Source organism: Chroicocephalus ridibundus, chromosome 12, assembly GCF_963924245.1.
Source record: "Chroicocephalus ridibundus chromosome 12, bChrRid1.1, whole genome shotgun sequence".
Taxonomy (NCBI): domain Eukaryota; kingdom Metazoa; phylum Chordata; class Aves; order Charadriiformes; family Laridae; genus Chroicocephalus; species Chroicocephalus ridibundus.
The window spans coordinates 18,206,773-18,221,996 of NC_086295.1; the positions used below are offsets into that span (position 1 = coordinate 18,206,773).

Genomic DNA, 15,224 nt, shown 5'->3' on the forward strand with positions numbered 1-15,224 from the left:
GGCAGGGAGGAGACATGAACACCACTGAGACGTGTTCTGGTCCCAGTATGGGCAAGGCACCAGGCAGAGAGGCTCAGAAAGGACTATCTAGTTACTGCCCACCAGTTTGGGGGGAGGTGCCAAGAGGAGCACACCGGGGAGACCACCACAACCTGAGATCCTCTGCCTTACGGCACATAGTGAGAAGCGCAGGCCGTGGGTCCTCTGGCTCTGAGCTCTCTGTTAAAAAAATACTCTCGGCTGATTGAAAAAACACCACGTACAGCTCCTGGCTGTGCTGCCCATGTGGAGGCACAAACCCGTCTCACCTACCCGCTTCCTGCTACACCAAGTTGTCTCACCACCCCCATGGAAAGGCCAACTGTCTGTACCAGGAATTAGAAAGGAAGGTCCTGAGGACGCAGGTTTAATCCAGCCTCTTCTAGAGGGAAACTGGGACTGGGGTTCGTTGCTATAAGGGTCCCAGTAACAAACACCATCCCCCCTGCTGACTCCTGTGGACTCCTGGGTGCCAGGGATGTGTGTCTCCCCCTCCCCACTGAGGAAAGCAGCTGTGGTGATGGCGGGGGGGGGGTCACTTACAGCACTGTTAGACACAGCTTTCACTCTGGCTTGGACTGTCTGAGGTTTCACCTCAAGGGGATCACTCAAAGGAACGATCCAGGACAGAGACGGTGAAGAGCGTCCTGGCAAATACAGCCCTGGGCAAACGGAGTGCAGAGAAACAGGCCACAGAGAACAGGCCAGAGTGCAAACTGCAGGGCAAGCGCAGGAGCAGGTCACGTCAGAGAAAGCAGAGTGCCATGGGCTGAAGAAAGCTTCGAGTCAAATCTCAGCTCCTCTGAATTGCAGCTCTGAGCCAGCACCAGCAAGCAGCTGGGACACGCCACGGGAGAGCAGACAGAGTGACAACACCCACAGCGCTCCCCACCCAAGACCAGCATTTCCACTCCTGCTCCCAGGGGCCGTGGTTATATTTCATTCCAAAAAGGGGAATAACAAGAAGAAAATAAATTAAAAAAAAAAATCAGTGATCCAAATCAAGGAGTCCAATGGGGAATTTGTTGAAAGGCCTCAAATGAAAGGTTGGTGGGAAACTGCCTAGGACGCTCCTGTAAGGAGACTCAAAAAATAAAAATCCCATAGAATTAAAGAGCAGGAAATACCAGGCTGCTGCGGTGTCCACAGCACAACCACTGATACCCCACTTGAAGAGGGGACAGTACAACTGGAAGAGGTCCAGAGGAAGGGGAGAGGGAAGATCACTGGGCTGGGGCAGCTTCAATACAAGGAGGCCATGAACAGAGCGCACAGGGCAGCCCAGATACCAAGCAGTTGCGGGGGTTCCTGCAATAGGGACAGGTTTGCAGGAGACAAAGCCATCGAGGACTGTTGACCACCGAGAGTCCCTGCAGTTCAGGAAGTCCTAGGGCTGCGCATCGCCTGGCAGCGATGGAAGCAGCATCACCCCGCTGCACACCCTCCCCGGTTTCTGCAGAGAGCCACTCAGGGTGCCAGGATGGTCCCACCATCCTTCCACTTACAGGGATGCAAACGAAATGGGAGCACACCGCAACCAGGATATGCCACCACTGGGCTCCTGAGGCCACAGGCAGGAGGCTAACGCGGCAGCATGAGAGCCACGAGGGTCAGAAGGGCTACGCACGTGGGCTGTGACAGCGCCCATCCGTCACCCCTCATCCACAGCGTGTCCCAAGCCCACAACAACACTCAGCAGCACCTGCTCTGCTGGGGCTGTGGGTCGATCTCTGGCCCAGCAGATGCTGGATTTGACCCTGAAGAGCTGTCGCCTCGCATCCTTTCACCGTGCCACCAGCTGCTACCTGCAAACTACAGTGCAGGCTGGATGCCAGAGCCACAAGGCTCTCTCACGGCTGGGAGAACCACTCCCTGCCCAGCAAGGACCCACATGCCTCCATCATGTGGGCAGCTGCTGCACAACAGCCGTGGTGACGTTTACCTGGGTAAATCCAGGGGGTCAAGGATTTCAACTGGCCTAAATCAGCTTCAGAAAGGACCTTCTGCTGCATTACCTTTTCTGCATTTCTTTGTTCACAGAGTCCATCTCAGAGGCTCTTCTGAACATCTCATCCTGCAGCCAGTATCCATGGTTACCGGGCACCAGCATCTCAGCACGGGGAGGCAGCTCTTTGCGGTTGCAGCGCTGGTAGACGGTGACGAGCCTCCGCAGTCTGGCTGTGAGGGCAGATGAGACAGGCCAGCAGGATCTGTCTGAGTCGGAGCCATCCTGGGCTTCAAACATCATCAAGGACATTAGTATTTAATGCACACTCAAAGCCACAGGTTCCCACGTGCCTCCGGCCAGCTCCAAGAGCTCCCTCCCGCCTTCCCCCTCCCACAGGGGACACCAGGGATCACAGTCATGAGTGGGGGGCTGGGGAGACCATCCCTGGGCCTCCGCACCCCGAAAACTTCACAGCCTCACCGTGTCTGAGCTTCTTCAGAGAGAGCCCAGAGTCAGAGATCAGGGTAGGAAGGATGGCTCTGGTCCAGGCCATGCACGGGAGAGGACTGCAGCTCCCTGCTCAGCAGTGGGGCCGGCCAGCCCACGGCATTCGCCAGCACTGCCCACTGCAGAGACCCTGCGTGCTCACCTCCTGCAGGCAACTGCATGGACAAGGCCAGGCCAATGTCTTCTAGCCACCCCTGGCTGGCTTTGGCTGGAAACACTCTTTTTCGGCACCCTGGCTGCCCTGCCCTGGCTCACACGTGACTGCACAGGAGGGTCCCCAACCGGAGTCTGCCCAGGTTAAGCTACCTCACCCCCTAACAGAGCAGCGCGTCCTCCCAACCCAAGAGCATGTCCCCCTGGGTCAGCAGCGCCTGCCTCAGCGCTCTGGCTCCGTCTGTGCCATGCCAGCCCCTGGGAAACCACGCGCCGCACCGCGGGAGATACGGCCTCACCTGCCGCTGGCTCATCCCGCTTCTCACTGGCTTCGCCCACCCCAGCAGCCACGACGTCCTGCAGAAGGAAACCATCAGAGAAGGCTCTCCAGCCCCGCAGAGAACCCCTCATACCCACAGCCCACCCGGCCCTGTCAGGGTACAGGGTGGCAGGAGAAGCAGTAGAAGGTGGCAGGACGGGCAGGGCTGCGTGTCCTGTGCCCCCTGGCCGCAGTCACTGCCTGCCCTCAGCCCAGGGGATCAGAGCTGCACGGCCAGGGGAGGTGACAGCTCAGAGGGGTGGTGCTGTTCATTTTGGGCCTGCAGGGGAGGTCCACACAGCGACACAGGCCAGGACAGCAGCAGCGTGACAGCCTCCACAGCTCAAACAAACCCTGCACCCCCCCGTGCTGCCTTGTTCAATGCTCTTCCTCTGCTTCAGGGCCACTTCTTTTGGGACGCCCTCGACTCCTTTGCCAGGGGCCCACGTGGCTCCTGAGGCAGTGTGAGAGGCAGCACCCCTGGCCGTCCCCAGCTTTCAGTCACCCCCAGCTCCTCAAGGCGAATGCTGCCCAGGTCTGCTGGAAACACAGAGGCAACAGCAGAAGCTGTGCTCCAGCGAGCAGAGACGACGCAGACAGTGTGGGGCAGAGTCTGGGCACAGCCAGCCCAGAGCAGGGGCTCTGGCAGCGCTGGTTCCCTGGTGCCCCACAGCAGAGCTGGCAGAGCCAAGCCTGCAGCGCGGGGCGGGAGGGCAGCCGGGCAGCAGCAGACGTGAATCGATCACCGTGAATCTCGCTCACCTCCTGCTTTGACAGCCCCTCCAGCTTTTCTCCACCACTCTCTTCCTTTTCCATGCTGCCCCTGGGTAAGAGAGTGAATTATAGTCCCTGGTGGTGGCAGGACAGCCCTCTTGGCTGTGCCAGTCGTCGGCAGGAGGGAGCGGAGAACTGGTGCTCTTGCCATCCCTCCGCCTCATACTGGGACGCCAGCTCCCTCCTGCCTCCCCCCGACCGCTGTGCTCAGATGCACAGTCTGCTTCCTTCCCCCTCCCCGCACAGCTCACCCCACAGCACTGCCCCACTGCTACCACGTCCCCCAGGAGCGAGCCCGACAGCCCCTGCGAGCGCAGCTCCATCCCCTGCCCACCTTTCGGCAGCATCCTGGGCCCCGTCGCTGACGCCCTGCTCCGCAGAGAGCAGCTTCTCGTCCGGCATGCCCACCTTCTCGAGAAAGCACAGCGCCGGGTCCGCCCGCATGGCATTGTACCTCTCGTAACCTGCCGACCGCCACAGGCCATCAAAAAGGAGAAAGACAGCACAAAGCCATAAGCCTGAGCCTGGTTCAGGCAAAACTCCTACTCTGTGGGACACAGGTCCCCACCTGGCTCTCACTCTCTGTCTGTGCTGCTGTGAGCGCAATTCTCACCCCCAGAAATTCACAACGCTTTCCCAAAAGCTGCTAATTTCTCTGCAGCCCTTGGCCAGCAGGCAAAAAGAAAGGTGAGCCTTTCCATCCCACCAGGCAGCCTTGCCCGGTAGGCAGCGCAGCGCCTGGAGGGCTGGGTATAGCACCCGCAGCAGGTTGCAGCTGGGAACAAACAGCCTTGTGGCTCCTGGAAGCCGCAGAGGGACTTCGTGACAAGGCTGGGGATGCCGGGAGAGGCTCTGTGCCTTCCTCCTCACCCTCACAGGGCAACTGCAAACTGCTCCTCCTGGCAAACCAGAGGAGTCGGCCATGAGATAAGGCATCACCACCTTGGGCACCGCAGTGCGCCTGCCCCACCACCCGACCAAGCCGGCAGCGCCGCAGCTGCTAGCGCCGGGGGAGAGCTGCCTTGGCCCTGTGTGGCTATGGTGTGTGGCCGCCGCTCTGCCCCTCGCACTGACATGACGTAGCATCCAGGTACCAGAGCTCTGGCCAGGTGCTCCACTCAGGTCCCTCTCACACATCAGCACCCACCAGACAAGCTGGGTACACACCGTGCTTGAAGACGCCGATGAGCAGGGATTTATCAGCTTCAGCATTCCACCAGTCCACTGGGATCTCCACATAGTCAATGTCCGGCAGCAGCACGTCCAGCTCCCTGCGGCAGACAAGGTATGAACGCCCCTCTCCCAGCCCCACTAGACAGTGGAGCGCACTGGGCACTGCTGGGCAGGGGCAGGGGGAGACAGGAGCCATCACTCGCTAGCCTGGGGACAGCTAATGAATGCAAGGCTGGCCTGGGGACCTGCCATGGGGGACATGCACGTCTCCCTAGGGTCAGAGAGCTGGACCCTCGGCTCCACCGCAACCCACTGCCTTCCCCATCCTCTTTCTCCAGAGATGGGGAGGCCGCGCAGCTCCTCTCCCCTCCCACCCAAGCAACACCAGAGGACTGGAGATCCTATCTACATCTCTTGCGGGAAACCACTTCAAACCTACCAGCCCCAAAAGCATGGCACATCTGGTGGGGCGGGCTGCAACGTCCTCTCCGCACAGACTCGTGCTGATGGAGCTGTGCTGGGGAAGGCAGCAAGCCCTGCTCAAGGAATTTAAGCTCAGCACATCACAATTCCCTCTGAATTGTGCTCTCACCAAGAGCCGAGTCTCTGCAGGCAGGTCAGGAGCTGGCAAGCTCAGTGGCATCACCAGAGCACGTCAGCCCCCTTGCCGGGGGAAGTGCTGGGAAGGGACTACAGGCCACAGCAACGGGGCATGCTCTGCTCCGAGGTCTGGCCCTGGGAACCGGGCACAGTCTCTGTGGGCTCCCACCTTGGATTAAAGGCCAATTTGTCAGGCAGCACAGGCAGACATTTTCCTGCAGGCTGCAGGGTGTCCCCGAGTGTCCTCACCACCGCCCAGGCTGGCACCGCTGCCTCAACAGGGCTGCCATGGTGGCGGTCCCTGCCCAGGCAGAGCTGCCGTCTAAGGATGAAGTTTTGCCTGAGCAAGACCTGGCGATTTGACCACAGGGTCTGACTCGCCCAGAGCCGTGGTGGACCCAGAAGTGGCTGGGCCAGGTGGCAGTGGCCGTGCTCCAGTGCCACCATCACCTCCCCGAGAAGCATTGCAGGGGTTCACCGTAAGGTCCCTACCTGGCAGGGGTCCCCTCGAAGGCTTTGTCCGCGGCCTCCCCCAGCACTTCAGCCTTCAGGTAGTAGAGCATTCGCACCCGCAGCAGAACCCTGTCCCGGGGCAGCAGAGAGGAACGCACGCTAGCATGTAGGTGCTCAGATGCCAGCCTAGGGCCTGGCCCAACAGCCCTCGCCAGAGTGTTTGCAGGGAGACACTCCGAGGGTCAGCAAGGCCTGGGAAACCTGCTCAACGCCGTGCTTTCCACACGGGAGGACCCACTTGCTCAAAGTGGGACAGGCACTGGACATGCGCTGTCATGCCACAGCACCCAGTGCTGTGACCTGCCGGGGCCTTGCAGCTGGAGGACACGGCTCCCATCCAAAAGCGGTCCAGCAGCTGGAGCATGGTGACCCCGCGTGGGCTGCGAGCCCTTCGCAGCTCCCTCCCACCCTCCCCATGCTAAAGGCTCTCAGCCCACGGCATGGGCTCCTGCACTCACTTGTTGCAGTGCTGTTTGAGGTGTTTCTTGTAGCTGTCGTCATGCAGGACGACCTCGGGGTTGCAGGTGGCGAGCCAGTCTGCGTTCTTTATCTCGGGAAGCAGCATCTGGTTCTTTGTCTTCTTCCCCTTCCTGCCTCTGGGCACCGGTGCTGACAAGCCTGTAACAGCAAGTGGCAGCCAGTGAGCACCGCGGGCACCGTGGGCCAGGCTGGGCACCGCTGCGAGACGTTTGTGGTGCAGCGGTGCCCAGGCAGGGCGGCAGAGCCGGGGAGCTAGAGGAGGCTGAGCAAAGCTCCTGGCCGCTGGTTGACGAGCCAGGATGGAAGTGCACAGGGTAAATGCAGAGCACGGGAGGCTCTGTCTCCAAGAAAAACTTGGGGATCACCACAGAAACTGAACTGCTGTGAGTTCTCAATGCAATGCTGAGCCCAAAGCATAACACGGCCCCTTGATGTATAAAAATATCACATGGAAGAACGGAAGAGACCTTGGTCCTGGGCACAGCTCTTAGAGCCTTACCTAGACACCATACAACCAGCTCTGAAGTTCATCCTACGGGGACAACACAGTGATTTGGGACAAGAGTTCAAACAAGAGGCTCCCAAATGATCAAAGACCAGAAGACAATCCTGATGATCTGATCTGTAAGGGTTGTTTCCTATTCCGTGCATCAGGAGGAGGGCTGCGTGGGAACTAGATCACTGCAGGGGATATTTACACTTGGCAAAGACACCAAAAGGAAAAGGAGCGCAGTCCCATCTGGCTGACAAAGATAAAATGACATCCAGTGGCTGAAGCTGAAAATGAAACACATTTTCAACCTTGAAATAAGATGCGAGTTCACAGCAGAACGTGGAAAAAACACCTGGTGGGGTCATTATTGGAGTCTTCTGAGAGGGATGAGCTGCCTCCCTGGGCAGCTGCTTCTGAGACAGGGTCCTGCAGGTGTCCTCTCCTGCCCAGGTGCGCGAAGGGGAAAGAAGTGCCTCTGCAGTCCCATCCCATCCGTCTGGTCTTGAGATACCAGGGAAGAGAGAGCATCACCATGTTCTCAACACCTGCATAGTTTGTAACTCCAGCCCAGGGGGCTGCTGGAGGCCTGCAGCGGGCACCAGGGCTCCTGTCTCCAGCGCTGAATCAGCCCAACGAACTCTGGGCGAATGCCGCTTCCTCAGCAGCTTGGCCTCTTCCAGGATGGAAGGCAGGACGGGGCTGGATCAGTGCAGAGCTCTGAGCTGGGCTGCCTGCATGCTGTGCTCACCCCTTGTAGTACCAGAGTCACAGAATGGAACACAGGGTTGGAAGGGACCTCTGGAGATCATCTAGTCCAACCCCCTGCCAGAGCAGGGTCACCCAGAGCAGGTGGCACAGGGACGCGTCCAGGCGGGTTCTGAACGTCTCCAGAGACGGAGACTCCACCACCTCTCTGGGCAGCCTGTGCCAGGGCTCTGCCACCCTCACAGCAAAGAAGTTCCTCCTCATGTTGAGATGGAACTTCCTATGGTCAAGTTTGTGCCCGTTACCTCTTGTCCTGTCACTGGGCACAGGACAAGAAAAGAAAAGAGCCTGGCCCCATCCCCCTGACACCCCCCCCTTTCAGTATTTATAAGCGTTGATAAGGTCCCCCCTCAGCCATCTTTCTTCCACACCGAAGAGACCCAAATCCCTCAGCCTTTCTTCATCAGAGAGGTGTTCCAGTCCCCTCAGCATCTTGGTAGCCTTTTGTAGTAGCCCTTTGTAGTCATGCGGATACTGGATTGAGAAGGAACAGCCCCAGGATGCTCTAGCAAGGGCTGGAGGTTGCTGCTGCTTTCTGCACATCAGGGAGGCCCAGAGCATGTCTCACCTGGTCATCTCTCTGCAAACACGAGTGGCACCTCAGGCTCCTCGGCAAGCCACAGCAGCACCCACTGCGTGGCTGCTCCATGCTGGAGGGTTCTGCTCTCCTCCAGCTCCTGAGGTGAGGCTGGAGGGTTTCATTGTCCCTCTGCAAGACCACATGGAGGTTTCACAGGTGGGAAAAGCCATTCTGAAGAGATGATGGAGAAGCTCCTGGTTGCTTCCCCCTGCTAAATATCCAATTTTACTGCTGCTCTTGCACTAAAGCATTCCTGAGCCTCCAAAGAAACTGTGGCTTTTTTGTTACTTGGCATTATCTAAATCAAGCCCATTCCTATCAGTCCATTTGTTTCTGACTCTTGCTCTGCTTCCCACAGGGCTTTCAAGTCCAGTCCCACTGCCGCTCCGGGCAGGGCTGTGTGGCAAGAGCAGGAGGCAGCACTGACATTGTCGGAGGTGACCGGAGTAACTTAAGGAAGCCACTGAAGGCCATGCGCTCAGACCTCACACTGTAAAGCCAGTCTGACTTTTCCAGACAGAAGGAAATGTCGAGTTTTAAGCACCAAGTAAGAGCTCTTAATAGTAAGTAAGGGAGCACACTCTTAGGGCTCAGCAACAGCACCACTCCAGAACAGCCTTCCCTCTGCTCCACCATCTCCAAACATGAGCCCCAGGTTTCAGCTGAGCTCCCTGATCCCAAAAGCAGGCTGGAGAGTCCCAGCCCCCTCGCTACTCACCTTGTGGCACAGATCACAAGTGCACAACAAGCAGCACCCAGCCGAGAGGCTCTGACCACCCCGAGGGAGGGCCGTGGCCTCCCCCAGCCGGCCCTCCCAGCCCAACTCACCTGCCCTGAAAGCCGCAGGACGCAGGCACTGTGCTGCCAGGTCAGCACAGAGTCCTCTGACACAGAACGGGCAGAGACCACGTGTCCCAGGCCACAACCCTCCAGCTGATCCAAGGAGCCCGCACCAGCTCTGTCTTCATATTGTTAAAGACAAAAGCCACCGTGGCTGCGTGGTGCTGTTTGCACAGTGGGCTCTATTTGCTGTGCTGCTCCAGCCCCAGGGGACGCCTACAGAGAGCAGACGCCGCACTGCGGGCAGGGGGGCGGAATGCGCAGTGTCCCAGTGCCCAGGCAGAGCCAGAGACAGGGGGAGAGCAGGGCTGGGGAAGGCTCTGGGTGGCCCCGGTCTGAAGCTGAGGATACACGGGAAACCTCCACTCAACAGATTGCAGATGCAATCACAAATTGGACATGTGCTGTGATACACGGACCTCGCACACACTGGAAAATACGCATACAAGTCCCCTGAAGAGGAAGGGCACAGCCAAACCTGAGATAAAGGGTCCTGCTAGATGGAGTGAGAGAAGGCAGCATCACCTGGGTAGGATTCTGCATTGCAGAGCTCTTGGGACAACCCAACGCTGCATCTCCACCCATCAGGACAGGGACTGCAGACCAGTATGTCTGGGACAAGAACCATGATGAGAGGAGACACAAGCTGGCGACCTGGGGTGAGATGGCTGCGCAGACTGCACCGCCAGCTTCTCCGGCGCAGCTGCAAGTGCTGCTTCTGGTGTCTGAGTTGTTACTGTTAGTGCCAAGACTGCCACCAGGCACAGGGAGGATCCCTGCACAACGATCCACGTCGCGTCCTGCCATGCCCTGAGGAACAGCCAGGTACGTCTACGCTCTGACTGTAATAAGCACCCTCACGCTTATCACACCCGATGTGTGATCGGCTCACGGCCCGGTTGTCTCCCCGCACGGGGGAACCCTGACAGTATTCACAGGCCAGAGAAAATTCAGCAGCGCCCACTTGAGAGTAGGACGGTAGCTCTGCTCCCACCACAAGGCTCTCTCTGCGCCAACCACGGCACTGGGAGCCAGGAAACAGCCTCCCGCACCCAGCCAGCCCCTGTCGCTGGCTCTGAGGACAGTGTGGAGGTCAGTCCCATGGCAGCCACTTTCTCTGTGCAGAGAGAGTTGCAGTGCTCAAGCGCAACTGCTTACTGGCTGTTTGAATCAGCTCCGCTTTGACTTCTGCAGCCCCAGACTCACAGGCTGGCACAGCAGCGGCGGGTACAGGTGCAATGGCAGAGAGAACACGCAATACCTGAGTGATTCTGCAGAGCCTGGTTCTGGCCATCCTTCGTCGGTGTGATGAGATCCCAGATAAAACTCTTAATCTTCTCATCCCCCTTGTAGTGTTTGACACAATAGACGAGCAAGGCCCGACAAATCATCTCCATGTCCTTCTCATTCAGGTGCCACTTGAAGCGCCCATGGGTCAGGATATCTTTCCAGCGTCCCCAGCTGGAACAACAGGAACACAGAGTAAACACTCCTGCGCAATTAAGAGACCTCGCCAGCACCTTTCTCCAGGAACTCGCTCGGAGGACAGCCCTGCCAGCTGCCCTGGATAGGGACGTTCTGCCTCCACATTACGGGAGCAGAGAGGGGGAGAGGTTTGCCCAGGACTGAACAGGGCAGAAGCACGAGCCGGCTCTGGAAGCGCTGACTGCCAGCTCATGCTTTGCCCTGCTAACTCTCCTTCCATCCCAAATGTTCGCTTAGAGCCCAGGTCCCACCAGGGAGGTCACTGCTGGAAGGAGGGGATATTGCAAGCAGGACGGACAGAAAGTGGCTGGGACAGCCAGTGGCCCATGTGCGCACTGGGGCAGCTGGAGGCTGTGGCTGCACTCTCTGGGAGGGGCCGCACTCTCTGCTCTCTCACCCGAATATGAGCAGGTTCTTCTCCACGCGGAAGCATTCAGCCCGCAGGTACCGCCGCGTCTTCTCGTTGAAGCGCCGGGAGCGTGTGGGTCGCTCATCCGAGTCACTGTCCAGCTCAGAGAACTCCATCAGCTCGTCCTCTTCGAAGGAGTTGTAGTGTTTAGTTTGCTTCCGCACCCGGGGTCTGTCGATGACAAGGCTCTCCTGGAGGGACAGAGGGGAGAACGTGCTTAGGTAGGGGCAGAAACACCTGCCTTCCACCAGGGCGCAGTACGTCCTCTTCTCCACGCTGCCACCCTGCTCTGCTCATGCCTCTGGTTCCCAGCTCGCCAGCCCTGTGGCTAGCCATCACCTTCCCACTGGGATACCCGCCCCAAATTACCTGTGTGCGGCCCTGCCACACACGAGACGATTGCTGGCCAGCACAAAATTCCGCCTGAACAATGGAGGGCTGAAAATCAGGCCCTCTGGGTTCAAACCGCTGACAACCAGCAGCTGATTCAGCTCTGAATCATCCTCCTGGCCCTCCCAGCACCGCCTGCGCCCAGCGAGCGCTCTGCTGGAGGCGGTGTGATTCCTGTGTCGGGGGGAGAGGTGGGCTGGAAGGGGAAAGGCAGCTTCCAAAAAGGTGCAGAAGGGAGCAATATGAAATTAAATAGCACGTACCTGCCTGCTCTCCTTCCCCCCACCCTGTCGAATGAATCCATGTCATCTAAATCTGCCCGGATTTCAAACACGTAGGACACACATGCACACCCCCCCATCTCTCCCATTCTCCCTACTGGACCGGTGAGCTCTGCTGAGCTGCAGGGCGTCCCTCTTGCTGCTGTCTAACACCCTCTCGACGGCATTGCTGCCTTACCTGGAATTTTGGCAGGCCCTGGGGCTGCACTGAAGCCGGCTGCGGGGCCCTGCGCTCGATGGAGGAGCCAGGAGGAGAGGCCCGGGTTGCAGCCAAGCCCACGAGCTCAGCAGGGCCAGCAGAGATGGGACCCCAATTGTCCGCAGTGTGTACTGCAGAGTCACCAACCCTCCCAGCTCCACCTCAGCAGTCACATAGAGAGCTCCTTTCATGGGCAGAGCCGGCAGGGGCCGCGAACAAAGACACTGTCCTCGGGAGATGCTCCCCAGAGGCATGTGGGGAACCTCCAGCAGCTCGGCTACCGGGCCAGGAGAAGCCAAGCACCGGCTCACCGGAGCTCCAGCTGCCACATTTGCCCACAACTGCTGCTGGGAAAGAGCCAACTGGCCAGTGAGGGCAAAACGCAAGACTCCAAGAGCATTCATTTACAGTCCGCAACCCCCTCACCCAGACATGGTGATGGGTCTGCCAGACCCACTTGGCTTCACTCCTCGTTCCCATCCCTGAAGGCAGGACGGCAGGGCTGCAAACGCCGACGGAGGAAGGAGTGGCACAACCCAAACCTGTTCCCACTCGCTCCATCTGTCCACGAGAAGCCCTGGGCAGCTCTCTTCATCCCTACTAACATTCAGCTTTTAGAGAGATTTGTTTCTAGAGCAATGCCTGGATATTGAACCCGACCCACACGGTCTTCAAACTCCCGAGGCTTGGGTGAACATGGCTAGTATTCAGTTGGATATGGAAAATATCCACCCAGGAGCAGGAGGGAGCATTTGACACCGTAAGAGCAGGGGGAAGTACCGGAGGAGCTGCCCAAGGCAGAGCTCCTCTCGCGACACCCCTTGTGCTGCCAGGGCCCACATGACCTCGCTTGCACCCTCCTGCTCAGAGAGGACGAGAAGCTGAGCAAAAGAGAGCATCGGCAGACACCACCCAGGGCTGCGTCCATCCCCTGAGGCACCGAGCCCCTGGCAGCCCGTCCCCCCAGCCTGCTCTAACCTAGGACAGAGCTCTGAGACCCAAACCAGACCAAACATCCACACACCGCGATGCCACGGTTATGACACTCAACCTCCCTGCAACCTGCCTTGGTTTGTGAGCGCAGACGAGGTGGGGAAGCGGCACGGCGCCTCACAGCCCTCACAGCATTGGCACGTTCACCAGGGAGAGACGTTTCTTCTGCAAAGAGGTGCTGCATTGCAGCCAGCTCCCACCGCCCGCTCCAGCCCAGCCAGTACACTGCCCTCGCTACAGTACCACAGCCCAGTGCTCGCTCAGCGAGGGCCCCCAGTTCCAGGGGTGCCCTCATATCCACGAAGCCGGCGACAGGCTGGGATCTGCGGGTGCCGGTGTGCCTGACACAAGCCTCTTGATCAGCAGTGTCTCAGCACCGTCGTACCACTGCAGCTCCCCAAAATCCTGCCGTGCTGCTGCTGGAACCCACACATTAAATGTTATGAATAAATCCCACCAGAGAAGCGCGGTTATTACGGTTATTACCTTGGTATTAAACAGGACTATGTGATGCACGACCGATTCCAGGGACCCGCCTGCTCTGATGTTACTTGCTCCTCACGTGCCTCAACTAATTGCAAGTCCACTTTGCTTCTAGGTCACTAGATGGCTGGACGTGCTGCTGGGCTGAAGGCTCCCTGAACAGGCCCATGGGTGATGTGGCCCTGCAAAGGGCCTATAGGGCCACTCGGGGAGAGAAGAGGGGGCCCGGGCCAGTGGGAGCAGTTGCATGCAGCATGGCCTCCTCTCTGCCCGCTGTTGGGAGAGCTGGGGTGCGCTGTGAGCTTCACCATGACAAACACCACCTCCCTAGCCATCGAGACCTGAGGTGGTGGAAGCCTGTGGTGAAACGAATGTGTCCAGCACTGCGAGCCCCCGGGCTCAAAGGGCTCTAGTATACAAACTCAGGTCAGCTCGCCAGGCCTCCTCCAGCACCGCCTGGCCAAATGCTCCCCTCTGCCCAGGGTGCCAGGGCTCATGGGTTTGGGCTGGGGAATGGTTGTGTGGAAAGAGCCTTGCTCACCCCAACCCCCAGCCACAGCAAGAGATGGCACTGGGGCCCCTTTGCGCACACGGCAGCTTGCCCCTGGCATGCCTTGGGCTAACGAAGGTCTCTGGGCTTGGTGAGACAGCCATTGAGCTGGGAGATCAGAGCTGGCACCTGGAGGGCAGCACGGGACTGTCCTGGTACTGCTCCATGCCAGATCCCCAGCCCCAGCTGCCCTGGCTGGCAGCCGGGGGCGCTCACGCCTGCCTGTGCTGTGGGAAACTCCGGCACAAGCTCCAGCTCATACACAGTCAGTCACACCAGTCTGCTGGGTTCACAGGCGTGCCCTTGCAATGGCTGTTTGATCCTCTCAACAGTTGCCAGCCTCAACTGTCGCCCCTTAAGCAGGCTTAGAAGTAGCTGGGAGCACAGGAGCACCCTCAAATACCAGATGGACACAGGCCTACATGCGGTGAAAGTAATCGCGGCTTTAGCCAGCGCTCATGAGTCAGTCTTCCCCGGCAGTAATCCCTGATGCCTAACACCCATCCCTTCACGAGCCCAGTGGAAGCACACAGCTCCTGCCTGGAGACCATGCCAGGCAGTGTCAGATCAGTTGTGGGGCACGTGGGCCACGAGCTGCATCCTACCTTTTCATTCTTGGCGTCTGTATCGAGCTCTGCTATCTTGGCCCACTTCTGCCAGAAGTTGGGGTCATCTAAGGAAATGTCAGTTCTGTTTCCTGATGCTACGAAGCTGGCCTGGGAGGGAAAGAAGAGGAGTGAACAGGGTGCAACCCACCACTAGATGTGCCTCCCCCCATATAGAGACCCCTAACACATCTGTCTGCAGCGCACGGTCCCACTGCCATGGGGTGTTACGTGCCATGTTGACACATGCCAGAGGGCTCTTTGTTTGCTTAAGGGAGCTGAACCCCTCCGTTCTGCAGTCCCGCCTGACCCGCTGGCAATGGAGCCTGGGCTGTGCCACCCGCAAGAGGAGGAGGGACAGGTGCCCCCAGTGGACACCAGCCACAAGCGTGGCACAGAGCTGGCTCCTCGAGGTCTCTCCTGCCGGCATGTCAGGGCCCCATGGTGTGCACAGCTTCCTGTGGCACAGCAGCACCCAGCTTCGGGCACCGTGCAAGGCCAGCAGCCAGGTCCCGCCACCACCCTGGGGGTCTCTCAGCAGAGCCAGGTCTCACAGCGGCAGAAGAGGAAGGCTGGAGACAGAGACGGGCTGCACTGCGGGAGGGCTGTGCTGAAAGTACCCCAACTCCTCACATCACTGGCAGC

At 59.0% G+C, this 15,224-nt stretch overlaps 1 protein-coding gene across 3 annotated transcripts in view; it reads right to left on the minus strand.

The window, feature by feature from the left end:
- Nucleotides 1-15,224, minus strand: part of CHD6 (chromodomain helicase DNA binding protein 6) — a 69,640-nt gene that overhangs the window by 14,963 nt on the left and 39,453 nt on the right. For all 3 annotated transcript variants that reach the window (XM_063350048.1, XM_063350050.1, XM_063350051.1), the window contains exons 20-29: nt 14,580-14,690; nt 11,067-11,269; nt 10,446-10,645; nt 6,485-6,644; nt 6,006-6,095; nt 4,908-5,011; nt 4,075-4,204; nt 3,729-3,789; nt 2,947-3,004; nt 2,055-2,274 (exon numbers count right to left, since the gene is read on the minus strand). In XM_063350048.1, the coding sequence (XP_063206118.1) occupies nt 2,055-2,274; nt 2,947-3,004; nt 3,729-3,789; nt 4,075-4,204; nt 4,908-5,011; nt 6,006-6,095; nt 6,485-6,644; nt 10,446-10,645; nt 11,067-11,269; nt 14,580-14,690 (1,337 nt within the window). The remainder of the gene's footprint in view (nt 1-2,054; nt 2,275-2,946; nt 3,005-3,728; nt 3,790-4,074; nt 4,205-4,907; nt 5,012-6,005; nt 6,096-6,484; nt 6,645-10,445; nt 10,646-11,066; nt 11,270-14,579; nt 14,691-15,224) is intronic.